This window comes from Aotus nancymaae, unplaced genomic scaffold (genome assembly GCF_030222135.1).
Source record: "Aotus nancymaae isolate 86718 unplaced genomic scaffold, 86718_ANA_hifiasm-v0.15.2.pri h1tg000067l, whole genome shotgun sequence".
NCBI classification, from domain to species: domain Eukaryota; kingdom Metazoa; phylum Chordata; class Mammalia; order Primates; family Aotidae; genus Aotus; species Aotus nancymaae.
In genome coordinates this window covers 25,093,875-25,110,921 of record NW_026988482.1, presented here as the reverse complement: position 1 = coordinate 25,110,921, position 17,047 = coordinate 25,093,875, and the positions used below count along the sequence as shown (strand labels likewise).

General features: G+C 59.7%; 1 protein-coding gene across 5 annotated transcripts; it reads right to left on the bottom strand.

The window, feature by feature from the left end:
* Nucleotides 1-107: 107 nt before the first annotated feature.
* SEMA3B (semaphorin 3B) lies at nucleotides 108-9,553 on the bottom strand. Of its 5 annotated transcripts, XM_012467793.2 has the most exons (19): nucleotides 8,898-9,259; nucleotides 8,292-8,350; nucleotides 7,848-8,036; nucleotides 6,946-7,103; nucleotides 6,731-6,793; nucleotides 6,216-6,335; nucleotides 6,044-6,137; nucleotides 5,426-5,545; nucleotides 3,762-3,907; nucleotides 3,561-3,672; nucleotides 3,379-3,448; nucleotides 3,153-3,297; nucleotides 2,615-2,834; nucleotides 2,265-2,356; nucleotides 2,144-2,185; nucleotides 1,735-1,892; nucleotides 1,579-1,634; nucleotides 1,350-1,489; nucleotides 108-943 (listed from the first exon to the last, which is right to left on the bottom strand). In XM_012467793.2, the coding sequence occupies exons 3-19, from the start codon at nucleotides 7,954-7,956 to the stop codon at nucleotides 536-538; spliced, it is 2,253 nt and encodes a 750-aa protein (XP_012323216.2). In that variant the 5' UTR covers nucleotides 7,957-8,036; nucleotides 8,292-8,350; nucleotides 8,898-9,259; the 3' UTR covers nucleotides 108-535. The 5 variants fall into 5 exon arrangements, with proteins under 5 accessions (XP_012323216.2, XP_012323215.2, XP_012323219.2 ...); XM_012467792.2 differs by lacking the exons at nucleotides 8,292-8,350; nucleotides 8,898-9,259 and adding an exon at nucleotides 9,457-9,553; XM_012467796.2 differs by lacking the exons at nucleotides 8,292-8,350; nucleotides 8,898-9,259 and adding an exon at nucleotides 9,457-9,553 and having other exon boundaries at nucleotides 3,153-3,294.
* Between the last annotated feature and the right edge of the window lie 7,494 nt (nucleotides 9,554-17,047).

Genomic DNA, 17,047 nt, shown 5'->3' with positions numbered 1-17,047 from the left:
CAGGCAACCTTGGACAGGAGACACTCAGGCCCCGACACGGCTACGAAGGTGCCTAAGACCACATAGCAAGGCCTAGGACTGGGGTTGTCTGCTGGGGCCATTCCAGCTTTGGCTGATAATGCGTTTATTGCGTTACTTTAGTACAGTCGGCCTGCCTCACTCCACCTCCAAGAGCCCAACCTGTTCACAGCTTTCTGCTCACTACCCAAGGAGGTGGGGTCTGTCCCCCAGGGTGGGCACTCCAGGCACCTCCTCTGCCCTGGTTGTTGCTCTGGAGACCGGCTTCCCCGTCCCCTCTCCCGGCTGATTCCTGCGCCCGGCCTGTGCCGCCCTTCCCGGAGCTACTACATTCAAGGGTTATCCTGTTAATAAATAAGCCCGCGCAGCTGCCCTCAGCCAGGGCCTGTCGGTTGGTGTCTGTGTCGGCCGGGAACCCCCAACGTGCCCGGCCCAACCCGTCCGTCTTTTCAGGGTCTATCTGCCTCCTCTCCCGCCTGTCGTCTCTTGCTTGGTCCCTGGTGTGGGGACAACCCGGTCACCAGTGCGTTGTGCTGCGCGGCCCCCGCTCAGCGCGTGGCTCAGGAGCGTGCGTCCGCCGGTTGCGGCCCTTATTCCTCCGCGACTCCGGGGGCAATGAGTGCTGCGCAAGCTGCGGGCGGCACATGCGCAGGGAGTTCGCGCTGCCACCGCCGCCAGGCTCCACCAGCTGTAGAAAGTCCCGGTACCAGAGTTTGGGGCCCGGCGGCGCGGCGGGCGCAGCCTCCTCGGCCCGCGCCAGTCGTTCGGCCTGCGTAGCACTCAACACGTGCAGCGACAGGCGACGGAGCGGCTGCGAAAAGCCCTGCTCGACGGCGGCGCACAGGTACACGCCCGAGTCTCGGCGCCGGAGCTTGCGCAGCAGTAGCCCCCGGGTGGTGCGCTCGGTGCGCTCCTCTGCCAGCACCTGCGGGAGGGGGGTAGCGTGAGGCGGGGGCGTCGGGCCCCTAGAATCCGAGGGAAGAAGCAAAGAGTCATTGGGAGCCGAGGGGGAGCGGGAAAGGGGTGCCCGCGGGTGCACATTTGAAGGTTGAGTGTTTGGGAACTGGTGGTCTTCCAAGGAGGATACAAACGAGGCAGGGTTTGCAGGAACGTGGGGGGTGGGTCAGGGACTTCAATAGGAGGGTGGAGGGCGGGTCTTCTCCCGGATCCAGAGGAGGCGGGTCAGGAACCTGGTTGGACCCAATGGAGCCTCCGCAGCTTGTGGAGTGCAGGTGAGGGCCCAAACTGGGCAGGGAGGGGAGGGAGTCTGGTTGGGCGAGGCCTCGTTGAGCAGGGTGAGGCGTCTCCTGGATGCAGCGGGTGAGACTCACCTGGGTGTGGGCTGTCACCCCTGCGCGCTGGAAAGTCCACTCGATGCGCGCCTGCAGCGAACGGGGTTCACACTCCAGAAAGGCGCTGCTGCCCTCCACGCCGAACACCTTGTGTTCCAGCAGTGCAGGGCGAGAAAAGTCTTGGGGCGAAAAGAACGTCAGATTTAGGCAAAGCAGGGAAGGTGGGGCGTTTTCTGGGGCTGAGGGTAGGGGCAGCTGGGGGACTCACCTCCTGAGCACAGCGTGCTGGGGTCGCCATTCCTTACATCTTGCCGCCGGAACCGCCTGAGAGGAACATTGGACCCTCCGTGAGCCCTTCTTTCAGCCCTGGGCAGCGAAAGACCCTTCGCCTCCCTCCCAGGGGCCCAACCCCAACCCCGCCCACCTCTTGGTACTGGGCTGGAAGCGCGTGCACGCGACCCCGTCCCAGGCGCAGTAGGGGTCACGTGCCAGACAGCATTCGGCGCAGGCGCGGCCGTGGGCAGTGCAGCGGTGCAACGCGATCTGGGCCACCGCCCTCCGCGAGGCTACGTACAGCTGGTGCTAGGGGGCACGAGGGGCTCTAGGTTGACCGAGGGCGGCCCCGCGCCTGCCTCCCATCGGTCAGGGATTCCTTCTCCTACTCTACAGATGGGAACACTGAGGTCTTACGCCTCAGGTTATACAGTCTAGCAAAGGCAGAGCCTGTACTCAAACCCAGGACTGCAAACTACCAAGAGGGGCCAGAGGCTTGGGACGTGCCAGGCACAAGCTCAGTCCATTCCACCCCCACCCTCATCCTTCTGGTCACTCACCCTCTTGGAGGAGATTTGCATGCTGGTGACAGCGCTCGAGTCCTGAGAGGGAGGAGGGGCGACGGGGTCAGGGCTTAGTGGTGGTGGGGGGAGTCCCGGGCGACTAGGGGCGAGGCCTCACCTCAAACAAGTGCAGCTCCTCCAGGAGCAGCCCCTCTGCGCTGGGCCTGCTGCCCTTGGGGACCGATATCACCTTCAGCACCGTGCCAGCGTCTGCAGGGATGAGAAGGCGTAATGACCTTTGGTGCTCCTGGACAGCTGGGGCTCGGGTCTCCTCGCCTTTGAGGCATCTACCCTCGGCATGTTTGGGTTGTCAAGTGTGGACTGGAAGAGTGCAGGATGGGCAGCATCCAGAAGGTGGAGACATAGCCCAGGAAAGGATGTGAAAATGGGACTGAACAGGGAGAGCTTCCACCAGCAGGCCACAGGGCCTGGATGAGAGCCTGGAGGTCGCTGTGGAGGGGCCCTGACCTGTGCCAATGAAGAGGACGTCATAGTGTCCGTCAGCGGCTGCAACCCGGTCCGCGGCAATTTGAGTGAAGGTGTAATTGGCTCCAACTTGTAGGAAAAGAGGGCGCCCCCCAATGGGCAGGACAGAGTTGTACATGAGGGGGTGGTTTCGCGCAAAATGGATGACATCGTCGGGGAAGTCCTTGGTGGAACTGAAGGTGCCAAAGGTCTTGCTGGGGCACTGGGGGTGGGGGGAAAGGAGGCACAGCAGGATATAGATATGGGGGCTTCATGAGCAGCACTCCATGCCAGGCCTCTGGGAACATGGAGGGGGATGGGGACAGACCCTGCTCTGGGAATTTGAGAGACGAGATGCAGCCTTGCCCTGGGAAGTCAGAGGTGGGGAAACAAGCCTTGTTTTATGATGAAAACCTTTTCTCACCCATAACTAAAGGAAGAAACCACGTTCACCAAGAAGACCCTGGGCCAAGTTCTCAAACCCTTGAGTCTTTGAAGGGGTTGTAAAGTGGGTTGTGGCAGAAGTCCCTGGCCTACGCACCATGCCTGGCCGCGGGTAGGGGACGCGACCCTGGTATGACACCCACTGGTGCATGGGACCCTCCTTATGTGCAAAGGGTCCCAGGAAGGCCCGGCGCACGTCGTTCATGCTGTACACGCACACCGCAGAGCCCTGGAAGATGCTGCTGTAGGCGAAGAACAGGATGGGGTGAGGGGCCGGGTGGAGCCCAGGCCTGCCCTGGCGCTTTTTACCTCCCGCCCCTCACCTGGACGTGGAGAAGACGGCATAGAGCAGCGGGGTCCGGTGGTCCCTCGAGGACAGCAGAAACACATCCTCTGCGGGGAAGGGGCCTAGCTGGGGCAGGGCGCACAGCCCTGCTGCGGCGGGGGCTCCTGGAGTCTGCGCTGCTGCCCACCTCCCCAACCCCATTCCCACTCCCACACTCACGGAGCTGATCGAAGTGGGTGTCGCCCTCGACGCCGGGCACCGAGCACACCAGCCGCGCCTTCAGGAATGTCGTCCACTTGTTGACCAGACTGCGCTGGCCGCCTACGTCGTTCTGCCGGACGACCAGAGGGGATGAGGGCAAGACCAGGGCGGGCAAAGAGACAGGGGCAGGGCCGCGGGGTGTGGCCAGGGCCTCCTCACCCGGCAGATCTGGCCAACGCGGGACACCAACAGGCGTCCCATTGCTGGCGCCGCCTCCACTGCCGTCTCACGAAAGAAGAAGTAGATTTTGTCGTCATCTGGGTTCTCGCTCTCCGGGATCCAAAATACCTTGACAAACTTGGGCTCTGACCGCGGCAGGAAATGTGGGTCAGCGGGTCCTGGCCTCGCTCCCGATACGAGACCCACGCGCTGCTTCCCCTTCCCAGAGCTCGGGCACAGCGCTCGGGGTCACAGTGTCTGACCACCCAACCTCCAGGACCACGTCTAGTTGGCGCTCTGCGCAAACCGAATCCTAAGGATCAGGGCCTACGAGGCAAGAAGTAACCGCGAGGGGGCAGCAGAGACCGTGGCTACCAAGGCGCGCAGGGGGAAAGGCCAGGGGCCTCCGATTTCGCCCCACACAGTGGCCCAGCACCGCAGGCTGGGGTAGGAGGGAGTTGGAGTAATCTGGTTTCACCTTCACTCATGAATTGTCCTCCCTAGCATAACCAGATGCTCCCCACTCCTGCTTCAAATCCTTCTGCTGGGTCCCATTGCCCTTTATTTAATTTTATTTATTTAGTTTTTGGAGACAGAGTGTTGCTCTGTTGCCCAGGCTGGAGTGCAGTGGCTCGGCTCACTGCAACCTCCGCCTCCCGGGTTCAAGAGATTCTCGTGCCTCAGCCTTTCGAGTAGCTGGGATTACAGGTGCACACCACCACGCTCAGCTAATTTTTGTATTTTTTGTAGAGACGAGGTTTCACCATGTTGGCCAGGCTGGTCTCTAACTCCAGACCTCAGATGATCCACCTGCCTCGGCCTCCCAAAGTGCTGGGATTACAGGTTTGAGCCACTGTGCCCACCAGCCCATAGCTCTTATTTAATTTTTATTTTATTTAAAGAAAGGGTCTGCTCTGTCCTGCAGTGGCAGCATCATGGCTCACTGCAGCCGCCAACTCCTGGGCTCAAGTGATCCTTCCGTCTCAGCCTCCTGACTAGCCAGGACTACAGGTATGTGCATGCCACTGCCCTCAGCTAATTTTAATTTTTTTGTAGAGACAGTATCTTGCTTTGTAGCCCAGGCTGGTATGAAACTCCTGACTTCAAGCAATCTGCCTGCCTCAGCCTCCCAAAGTGCTGGGATTATAGGTGGGAGCCACCGTGCCCAGCCCCTATGGCTCTTAGAATAAGCGACTCTGGCCCCTGACAGTCCAGGCCCCGCTATCATTGCTAGCAAGTCTGTTCCTTTCTTGTTACTGCATCCAGGCCTTTGCACCAGTTGCTCCCTCTGCCTGGAATGCTCGTCCCTGAATTTTGCTGGCTGGCTCTCTTGTGCTTTGGGAATTAGCTCATACTCCCCTCAGCACAGCAGCTTCCTTTACCCAAACCCCTCCACCCACCCAGTCTCCTTTTCCCTTCCTCTCTCGTCTCTCTCTGGCCTCATGGCCATTGGACTTGATCTTATCACATATGTGATCTGTGAACTCAAAGAGGGGTCAAAGAGGTCATACTTGTCTATCTCTGTGACGCCAGTGCCTAATTAAGGTGGGTATTTGGTAAGACCTGGCCGCACCCACTGCTCACTTACTTTATGGGCCTTGCTTGGCACCTGCCCTGTGGGAGGGTGACGGCCCCCTCCTCCCACAGCCCCACCAGCCTCTCACCATTGAGCCAGCGGGAGTCGTGTGGCTCTGTTCGGAGACTTGGACGTTGGCCCAGGCTGCGAAAGATGGTAAAGTCTCGGCCCATAAGGTCTGCTGCCACCCCTGAGTATAGCTCCTCCCCTGCAGACACGGCAAGGGCTGCTTAGTCAAGCAGAGGGCTCTTGGGGCAGGAAGGCCTGGGGAGCTCTGGGAGTTCTTAGGGAGTCAGTGAGGCTATGGGGGGATCCCTGGAGGTCTTGGAACTTTGTGAGGTTCTAGAGTTTCCTTTCCTTTTTTTTTTTTTTTTTTTGGAGACAGAGTCTTGCTCTGTTGCCCAGGCTGGAGTGCAGTGGCATGATCTCGGCTCACTGCAACCTCCACCTCCCATTCAAACACATATCCTGCCTCAGCCTCCTGAGTAGCTGGGACTACAAGTTTGCACCACCACGTCCAGCTAATTTTTTGTATTTTTAGTAGAGACGGGGTTTCACTGTTAGCCAGGATGGTCTCAATCTCCTGACCTCATGATCCACCCACCTCGCCCTCCCAAAGTGCTGGGATTATAGGCCTGAGCCACCGTGCCCGGCCAGTTCTGGAATTTCTAAGGGGTTCTGTTGGGGCCCTAGCCCTTGGACTCACCCACCAGCACGGAGGCAGCCCGATGCCTGGGGTCATAAGGACTCTTCCCCTTGCCATCCTCTATCCTTCCCGGGTCTAGCCGGAGCACAGGCTCCTGGGAGGCGGGGGAAGTTGTTATTACCAGGCCCTTCTTACCCTCATGACCTCCCTCCCTGCCTAGATTTGGCCTTACCTCCGGCCGGTGGCCTACTTCCACAAAGGCACAAGTTGGGTGGAAGGCTCCTGTGCCACAGGCCAGCAAGTGGGTGTGGTTGTAGGCATGCAGCAACTTCACGAAGTTCATGCACTCAATCTAGTAGGGTGGGAGGCGTGAGGTTTCCCCCAGGGACGTGGCCTTAAGAGGTCCCAGCTCATCAGTGGCATCTTCATCCCTCCCTCTCTTCTGCATCGGCCCAGGCAAGTGCCAACATGGGCTACAGGGACCTGGGGGGCCCTTGCTGACCAGCCCAGCCTTACCAGGGTGGGTGTCTGGGGAAGCACATGCCTGCAAAGCCTCCCATGACTCAGAGGCTCCCCAAGAAGAATTACATGAGCCCCCACCCTGACTCACCACCCCTAGACCTCAGCCACCTCAACCTCCCTGCCTTCATCCCAGCCAGAATAGGCAGGCCTCTGTTTTAGCCCTGCCCTGTCTCTGGGGTGAGGGGCCAACCCTCCCCACTCCCTCCCCGGGCAGCCGGCACTCACACCAATGTCCTTCCCTGCCCAGTTGCACTCCTCTCGCCATTCCACAGGGGCCGGCCAGGCCAGCTATGGGGAGGTGGGGGAAGAGGGGACACAGGTCAGGGACCTGGGATTTCTCTATCTCAGGGGGCCCATTCCCCTGAGTCTCTCCAGGCAGGTTGGAGTGGGGTCTTAGGGCTCCTTCCCTGGGCAGTGCTGGGGTTGGGGGTCCCTGGCACCTTCTTGGCCTGCTTGCTGATGTTGTCCAGGCTGAGAGAGGCCACATGGTTCTCAGCGCCCACAAACAGACGTCCACGCTCCTCATCCACCAGCAAGGCCTCATAGCAGCAGGTCCGCTCCAGGCTGAAAGTCTGGAGACCATGCCAGGCCTGGAGCTCTGCAGGGTGGGACACTGCTGAGGACTCACCAGCTATGCTGGAGGGCTCCCCCAGGTCCTGCCTAGTGGTCACTTTATGGGCCAAGGTTGTCCTTAGGGCCTGGCATGTACACATGAGTTTCCATGTGTGTCAGTTTACACACACAAAGCCCAGCCCACCCAGGTGCACGTATGGAGCAGCGAGGGTAGGCGGTAACCCCCCAGGAAGAGGAAAGCAGGTTGAACTTGGGCATGCTCAGACAGGTGGTGTCTCCATGTGGGCACACTGGGAGGCCAGGCTCATGGACACCAGAGTCCTGGGGGAGACCAGCATGCAGGGATGGTCAGAACCCCAACTCCCGAAAGTCAGGCTGAGCTCACCACCAGCCTGAGCTCAGCAGAACTGCCTACTCACTGCCACTGCCCAGGGGCCACCCTCCAGTATTGGGGGCTCTGACTTCCCTGTTGCTCAGCTGGAGGAGTATGGCCTGGTTGGGGGTACTGAATGAAACAGAGACAAGGTCTGTTGCTATGGGGACAGGCGGGGTCTTCCTGAGAAAGCATGAGGAGAATGTGGGCAGAGGTTGGGGGCCGAGGCCCGGACAGGGTTAACTGGAGGTAGCCTGAGAGTGCCCACTAATCCCACCAGAGTCTGGTGACAGGCACGCACATGGAGCGACAGCCAACACAGACCCCCCCTGGCCATACTGGGACCCTTTCCTGCCCACCTCAGTCTGGGCCCTCCCACCTGCTAGGTGCACCTACCTTTAAAGGAGAGCCGAAGGCGTGGGGGGCTGGGGGCAGCACCCCCCAGCCCCACTGCCCAGAGCAGGGCCAGGCCCGGGATCATGGCGGCGGCCCCAGCCCGCCCCATCCCAGCAGCTCAGGGCGTTCAGGGTTCAGCGGGTGTGTGTGTGGAGGAGCCTTGAGCTGCCCTGGACTCTGCCCCAGGATCTGGAAGAGAAGTAGTCGGCAGGGAGGGCGGGAGGCTAAGGGGGAGTCCCCAGGGATCAGATTACAGCCCCTAGGGCAAAGAGGCTGGGGGGTCGCATTCCACTTCCGAACCCTCCCCTCCAAGGGTGCCCCGCCTGGCCACAGTCACAGACACACCCACGCCACCAGGCACACCCTCAGGGTCACCCTGCACTGGCAGTCCCGCCTCACCACGTCACCCTCCCCAGTAACCTCCCCTCTCGCATACACACTTACAGACATTAATTCACAATGTGCACCCACTTCATGCCAGCCTCGGCCCGAGAGGAGGAATACTGGGGGACATAGACAAGGTTCCCATGTGTGAGGGGACGGAGCGCCAACAAGGAATCAGATGGTGACAGAGGGTACCAAGTGCAATGAGCAAAACAAGCCATTCAAGAGAGCAGGAGTGACAGGAGGCGGTCAGGCTCTGGAGGTGGCGGTGCCCCACAGTCCCACAGGGAAACAGAGGCACTTTTGGGGCTGGAGCCAAGGGTGTGGGTGCCTATGAATGTGAATGTGTTTCTGAGTGTCCCCTTGTGGTGTGCGCATATGTAGTGTGTTTGCACGTGTGTGCACATGTGTACATCTATGTGCAAATGTATAGTGTGTGTCATATTGCACATGTGTGGATATAGGTTAGTGTGCACACGCATGTGGCACTGTGCAATCTATGTGGTGCGTGTGTGCAATACGTGCATATTTTGCACACAGATGTGTCACACATTTGTGCATGTGCAAATGTGGGCACACATAAGCGTGGAAGTATCTCTGGGCATGCAAGTGAGCAAATTCAACTGCAGCATCAATCACTCCAATTCTATGACACCTATTCCTTACAGGGAGAAGTGCTACTCAGGAGACCCAAGACCTGGGCAGAAGCCTCAGCCTCTCACTTGGGGACTGGTCCCAACCCAGCTGAAGCAGCCTCTGCGTTCGAGCTTGAGGACTCTCCCTCCACACCCCTGAGGAATCAGGGAGGGGCAAGGTGAGGTAGCCTGTCACTCGCACCCCAGCCTCCTGGCTTTACTGAGCTGGCCTTCCCTCTCAACACCTCCACGGCCTCTCTGAGACTCTCCCTCCACTTCTCTCGGCCCTCAAGCTTTCCCATCTTTGAGCCCCCTCATGCTAGGAACCAGACACCTCCCCCTGGCCCTCAGCTGGGGCCAAGACCTGGCTGCTATGCCCACCCTCCTTCCCTGGATCCAGCTGGGCAGGTGCTGGACATAGGAGCCCAGAGAGTGGGGCAAACCTCAAGGTGGGATTAAGCAAGGGGAGCAGCTGCTGGGGCAGGCTCCAGCCCCTCCACCCACACTCCTGCCCAGCTCCCCAGCTCCTGGGCCCCTCCCAGACCAGGACCCCCACCTCCCTCCTTCCACCCCCACCCCCCGACACTTGCCGCTGCCTCTTCTCAGGCTCTAGAGGTCTTCCAGGCCAATGCCAGGTGCCTTTCCACACTCCACGGAGGACTCCCGCAGCGGCACCTCTCCACTCTGGCCCCTTCCTGCCCTGGGGCCGCAGGGGACCCTCTGACGGCTCCTTTAAGGAGCAGCCCCCGCCCCCACCAGGCCAGCCACCGCCCCACGCGCCGCGCCGTAAAGTGTAGAGGGCGGATCGGGTGACCAGGCAGCCGGGACCGGCTGGAGACGGCAGCCAGGCGGGAGTGGAATGGGCGAATGGGCACAACGGTGGGGATAGTAGGGGAGACCCCTCCCCTGTTGGGCCTCAAGGCAGAAGGGTGCCCTAGGCAGCAGTCCCAAGAAGCCAGGTGGCCAGCCAAGAAAAGGGAGGAAGAAGGCCCCAGCTCCTGGGGCTCTGCAGGCAAAGGAAATCACAGGGTGGGGGTACCCCTCAAGACTCCAATATCTCACCTGTCCCTCCACAGCTGGGGAGCTGTGGGGAGAGATCATGGGGAGCTCAGCTGCCACCTCAGTTCCCAGGAACCAGCTGGGGTGGGCGGGCGGCCGGAGCTCAGGGGAGGGGCTCTCAATTGGAGGTCCGATGGGCCCTCAGGACTCAGCCCTGTCCTTCCTCACCACTTGGCCACTTAGTATTTCAGCAGCCTTAGCCAGCAGTGGCTTCTTCCATGACAGCCAGGTGGGGGAGGGAAAGGAGGACAGGAAAGGGGCAGATGCAGGAGGAGCAGCAAATCTCACTTCTGCGCCACAGGGTGGGGCCAATCTGGAGTCCCCCATCCTGGACAGGTGGCTCTGCATCTCTGCTGAGAGGTTGAGGGGCGGACTGTGTGACCTCCCTTCCTCTGGCCTCTCTTCCTAGGTTGGAGGTGGGAGGAACAATCCCCACCAAACCCAGAGCTAAAACCTGAGGGAGTTTTACAGACAGGATGGGGCTCCGGCATGTCGGAGCCTCAGCTGGGAATGACCTGGGGTCTTGTCCTGAAGCTGAGTCTGGTGAACATGCCCCGTTTGTAGGATGAGGGGTACTTCTCTGGAGAGACTGAATGTTGACAGTGGCATAGTGGACCCCTCAGGTTGACCTGAGTGAATATACCAGGGCTTAAGAAGGGGCTTTGATCCTTCAATCCCCACAAAAGGCATTCTCCTACCACTTCCCAAGACTGATGGGAGAGTGTAGGCACTCTAAGTGAGCAGTTCTGTGGCCCAGCCCTGGATACTTCCAGCCAAGCAGGGACAGAGGTGGGGGGCACTTCAGTAAGTCCCCTGGAAGTGGAAGCGGGGCCATCCCCCTCCTCCCTGAGCCTGAGGACCTGGTGTTCCCAGCCTGGCCTGTCCAGCTGGCAGGTGAATAACAGGGACCAGTGGAAGCAGCAGGGCCCTTCAGCAGGGCAAGTGGAAGGACAGATCCCTGCCTGGGTTCATGGGTTTCCTGGATGCGGCCTTTTCCTACCGGGACTAGCTGCCTCTGGCCTTGGACCTGGGCAGGCTCTCCTGGTCCCATGCAAGCAAACAACATTCTTGGGCTGTTTACAGCTTTCCACCCAAGCAGCCAGGATCAGCAAGTGCCTTGGAGGCCCCCATCCACTCCCACTGTGCTCCCATTGGCCCTCACTGCCTTCAGTTCTCCAGGCCCAGGGTCTCTGTTTCATCACCTCTGCACCCTCCTCCACCAGCCCTGTGTTCGCTCTGGGAAACGGGATCAGGACCCCCCATTATCTTTCCAACAGCCTGGATTCAACCCCCAGCCAAAAGGACTGGGCTGTCTCTGTCCCCCTTGAGTGCTGTGCCCTGCTCTCGGTCCTCTAGACATGTCCCCTCCCTTGAGTAGGAATGGAAGTCCCCAGGGATGGGAGGTCAAGTTGTCCCTGATTCCACATGGTCCCCTTTCTGTTCCTCAGCCCCAGGTCCAGTGTGTCAGGCCATGGGTAGGGGCCCCCATGGAGGCCAGCACTCCAGCCAGGAGCAGGGTCACTGCCTGTGGGTCATACTGGGGCCTGGAAGGCCTCAAGGATTCTGGAATCAGGCAGCCTGGGTCTGGGTCTTAACAGAATGGGGCAAACCAGGGGAGGCAGCTGGGGTCCCTTTTCCTGCCTGTACTTCTGCCCTGGGCCTCTGTCTTTTGAGGGTGCTTCAGTGGTCAGAGGCCTGCCTGGGTTCTTGCTCTAGGGCTGCCTGTCAATGGCATGGCCTACCATGGTCTTGGCTTTTCCTTCTGGAAAAACCTGGATTGTTGTGCCAAATCTGAGCACCTGTCTCCCCACCCCTGGCCACCAACTGGGCCTGCCCCTTTGCCCCTGCCTGGACTCCGGGTGGTGCGGCTGGGATGGGACGTCTATCTGAGGAAGGCTGTGCCAACCCTCCCAGTGCCCAGCCTGGGCTGGATGGGATCTTGGGCGCCTCACTCACACCTGCTTTAGTCATCAGGGCTGGTGGCTCCAACATCATAACTCTTCCTTGTTTTGGTCACGTGGGTAGCAGGTCATGCTGCCCAGAGGACTTAGGCACGGTGGGGGCAGGCGTGGGCGGCCATAGGAGCATCACCTGAGACCTCACTTCCCAGACACTCTAAGGCCCTGCCCCAGGGGCATCTGCTGGGGAAATGGTTGCAGGCATGTCCTCACCCTAGCCTGGTCTCCATATTCCCAGGGGACCCTGGCCCACCTTTTTTGAAAGATTAGCTCCTCCCCTCCTGGCCTGTTCCCCTTCCCTCCTGAGGGCCCTGTCAGAACTGAGATGGAGGTGCCAAGGGAGGGGCTACCAAGAACCCTGGGCCTTTGGCTGTGGCCCTACCGCCACCCACCCCACCCCGGCCCTCCCCTCCTGCACATTCCTCCCAGGCTGAGGTCAGCCCCTCTGGGATGCAGGAACCCCCCCCACTACCAGCCACATCACAGCTCTTCCCTCACTCCTGTTTTCCTCATTGCCCAGCAGGGAGGGGTGGGAGGAGAGGGGGCTGGGGGCGGGGCCTCCCTCTCCCTCCCTCCTCTGGAGCCAGGCAGGGTAGAAGGGGCTGTGCCAGGAATGCTGGAAAGTGGACTCTGCGGACACACTGCACTCATGAACAGACATTCACATAAATACTACATTCTCCTAACTGGCTAGGGAAGAGCCTCCCAGGAGTGCTGGGTGGGGGCTCTGAATGCTCTGGGGAGGGCTGGGGAGTCTGGAGTCAGCCTCAGCAATCAACCCCCTTGTAAGTCTAGCGGCAGGCGGGGTTGAATCCCCACACTGTGGCCCTAGCTGGAGTCTGCACCTCTCATTTTCCCTGCAGCTGCAGACGGTGGCCAGGCAGGTCTGGCACACAGTGGGGGTATCACAAGTGTGCACTCTTGCTGCCACCTCAGCTCTGGGCATCTTGGGCACCCAGGCCTGTCAGGGCCTCAGAGAAACCCTGCACTGCTGCCTCTTCCATCCCAGCTGACCGAGGCCCCTTCTCAAGCTCAGCTTCTCTCTTGCCCCTTTTTGTTGTACCCCTCAGCCCAGTATTTTTTTTTTTTTTTTTGAGACAGGATCTTGCTTTGTCAGCCAGGCTGGAGTGCATTGGCAAGCAGGATCATGGCTCATGGCAGCCTCGACTTCCTGAGTTCAAGTGATCCTCCCACCTCAACCTCCCGTGTAGCTGGGACTACAGGCACGTGCCACCATGCCTAGCTATTTTTTTTTTTTTTTTTTGGTAGAGATGAGGTTTTTGCCATGTTGCCCAGGCTGGTCTTGAACTCCTGGGCTCAAGCAATCCTCCCGTCTTGGCCTCTCAAAGTGCTGGGATTACAGACCTGAGTCACCGTGACTGGCCACCTCAGTACAATTATTTCCTCAACCCTCCGACCCCTGTGCCCAGGGCTCTGCTCGAACCTCCCTCCCTCCCCTGGGTAGAGGCTCCTCAGTCTTCTCACTTCCCAAGTCTCCAGCCCACCCCAGGCACTGTTAAGCCTGCCCTCCTGAGAGCCCCTGCCTTCTGTCTTAGGACAAGCACTGACCCCTTTACCCTCCTCCAGGCTGTGTCCCTGGGGTCATTCTGCCACTTCTCTCCCCATGCCTCCCCTCTGCAGGACCCTGTCCCCCACTCCTGACTCAGAGAGCATGCTAAGCTTAAGGGGATTGCAGGCTCTTAGCCACAGGGCCACTCTCTTTTTCGTCCTTTTTTCTTTTTCTTTTTTTTTTTTGAGACAGGATCTTGCTTTGTCACCCAGGCTGGAATGCAGTGGCAGGATCATGGCTCACAGAAGCCTTGACCTCCCAAGCTCAAGTGATCCTCCCACCTCAGCCTCCAGAGGAACTGGGACTACAGGCACACACCACCACACACAGCTAATTTTTGTATTTTTGTTATAAAAATGGGGGTCTCACTATGTTGCCCAGGCTGATCTTGAACTACTGGGTTCAAGTTATCCTCCTGCCTCAGCCTCCCAAAGTGTTGGGATTATAGGCCTGAGCCACCACGCTGGGCCCACAGGACCACTCTGTAGCTTGGCAGGGCCCGTCTTCCAGTGCTCTACCTGCCCTGGAGCACTGTGGTGCCAGGTTCAAGCCTCTGGCCAGGGCTCTGGGTTCCCCACTGTGGGGGAAGCAGCAAGGGCTATAATCACCCAGCAGAGGACAGGCACAGGGAGGCAGGGGATGGTGTGCCCACAGGAAGCCCTTCTACCTTTCTAGGCATGCTGAGTCTCCATGGGGGTAGGGCATGGATGGAGAATGGACACCCCCTTTTTTTTTTTTTTTTTTTTAAAGACGGGGTTTCACCATGTTGGTCAGGCTGGTCTCGAACTCCCGACCTCAGGTGATCTGCCCGCCTTGGCCTCCAAAGTGCTTGGATTACAGGCATGAGCCACCACGCCCAGCCTGGACACCCCTTAACTCTGTCCCAGTCCCTCAGGCCTTGACTACCCTAACCTCAGTGAGGTCAGAAAGCAGAAGGCAATGGGACGAGATGTCAAACTCTGATTTTTCTCTCAACCAAGAGCACCAGGGGCGGTGGGACTGCATCTCAGGCAAGGGGAGAAAAGGACCCATGGCCTTGACTTCTGTTCCTCTTGGATATTAGAAGCACCCATCACTGTGTGACTGAGGGCTGAGTGGCTGCCAGGCATGGACACATTTGCTGCCTCTTAGTGCATACATATTCCAGCTGACTGGAGGCTGTCCCGCTGGGTGATGAGAGGTGCTGCGTTCCCTCTGGGAGTCCATGGTAGGGATGAGGATCGCTAGGATCTTTTGTTTTGAAGGTCAGGCCTGGCTCGGTGGCTCAAGCCTGTAATCCCAGCACTTTGGGAGACTGAGGTGGGCAGATCACCTAAGGTCAGGAGTTCAAGACCAGCCTGGCCAACATGGTGAAACCCCCGTCTCTACTAAAAATACAAAAATTGGCCAGGCATGCTGGTACATGCCTGTAATCTCGGCTATGCCTGTAATCTCAGCTACTCAGGAGGCTGAGGCAAGAGAATTGCTTGAACCTGGGAGGCAGAGGTTGCAGTGAGCCGAGATCATGCCACTGCACTCCAGCCTGGGTGACAGAGCAAGATTTGGTCTAAAAAAAAAGAGAGAGATGGGGTCTTGCTATGTTGCCCAGGCTGGTCTCAAACTTCTGGCCTCAAGTGATCCTCCTGCTGTGGCCTCTCAAAGTGCTGGGATTACAGACATGAGCCACTACATCCAGCCAGGGTCTCTTTTTAGGGCAGCAGACACAGAGTTTGAGGTCAGTTCTGGGGAGTGGGGCCAGATTCAGAACCCAACCAAGCAATGCTATAGTCCTGTCCTTGCCCCGTCCCTGACTCCCAGGGTCACTAGGACTTGGTTGGCCATGCCACTGACCAGGCAGGTGAAGTCAGGGCTTGTATTCTCCACCAAACTAGTTTGGCACTCAGTTTGGGTGGGGTGGGTGAAATGATTCTAGGGAACTGAGAGGAGTAAGTTTTCCTGATATCAGAAGCCATGGGCTCCCTGGAACACGGTGGGAGTTCTTCCAGGCTTAGCTGTCTGCACCTCAGTGATCCTAGCTCTAACCCTGGAGAGGGCCCTTTCCCTCTTCTGCAACTGGCATTTGGGTCTGCACCTACCTGCTGGGACACAGGGTGGTATGGGCTGTGTCTCGGGCTGGGGAACTACTGAGGCGGCCTGTCTGGCTCCTCCTTACAGGGTTTCCTCTACTCTTCTCTCTCAGGCCTCTCTGACTCTGAAAGCTTGCCTCTCTCTTCCCAGCTGTTCCCCTACCCCGCAAATGGGTTAAAAATACCAAAGTTCCCACCACATCAGTAGCCAGAGCAATTATTTCAAGTGGGCCAGGCCCTCTGGGAAGCAGATCAGCTTCATGGCAGTCTCCACAGGCTGGAGACAACCCACCCCATGCTAGGAGCATATGAACCTGGGTCCCTGCCCAGCTCTGCATGTCCTGCTAAGGGTCCTGGGCCTCACAGCTGCAGCTGCCCATGGGTGGAGACAGAAGGATGGGGCTTCTTAGGTTGAAGGGATCTGGGGATGCAGGGCCAGGGGCACTGAATTTCTGGCTCTCCTCACCCAGCCACTCCTGAGGGTTGCTGAACAGCTGAGGTCCAGCCTGGGACAGCTCCAGGCAGTGGGGGATGCTCAGGACCCAACCTCATGGGGTCCCTTCAGTTGGGGTGCAGGACACCTGGGCAGCCTCTCCCTGCCTCCAGCCCCCCATTCTGGGAATTTCCCAACCACCAAACACAAGGCCGAATTGACAGGCCACCTCTGCCAGTCAGTGCTAGGACAATGGAGCCTTATGCCCTGGAAATCTGAGCCTGGGTGGGAGGCCGGGGCAGGTGGAGGGAGGCCTAGCTGTCTGCATTCAGGGAAGCCCTGCCCCCAGGATCCCACCCGGACCCACTGCCAAGACAGCAACCAGGGCCATCCTGCCAGGGCTCCGCATGGCCCACCCAGGGAGGGAGGCACTGAGTGAGTTAGGCAGACAATGCCAGCCCCTCAATGGTCCCTCTGTGCAGGGATCCCCCTCAGGACAGAAGGAAGGAACCATCTCCCGCCTGCTTCCTGCTGGGCGGGCATCTGGGCTCTGGCGCTCCTGCCGGCGCATTTGCAGCACAGCTGGGTCCAGGCCTGGGCCTCTGAAGGAAGGCGGGGACCTGGCTTGGGCGCGGGATCCTGTTCTCCGCGTCGTCGGCCCTCGCAGGCAGGGGCAGCAGGAAAGGCCCGAGGAACTGGGGCGGGGACCGGGCCTGGGGGGCGTCGATGTCCTTCCGACCGGGCGGCAGTAGTCTCTCATCTCCTGCCAGTGCCCGGGGCCGACGCCGCGAGACACTGGCAGGTGTGCGGGGGCGGGGTCCAGGGTCTCCGGCTCAACCCTGCCTCCCCGCCTCTGCGGCGCCGACCCCGGCCCGCCCCCTCTGCCCGGGCCGCTCTGTCCCGGGGCGGCTGCGGAGCCGTCGCTGCCTTACAGAGCTGCCTTTATGTCCGGCCGCCTCCGCGGGACCTGCTGACGTCAGTCTGCGTGACCAGCCCGGCGGGGCCTAGTGCGGGCAGCGGTGCCCCCTGGTGGCCGGAGTCGGAGGCGCCAACCCCGGAGCCCCACCTAGTCAAGGCCAGCCTTTCCCCGAGTCT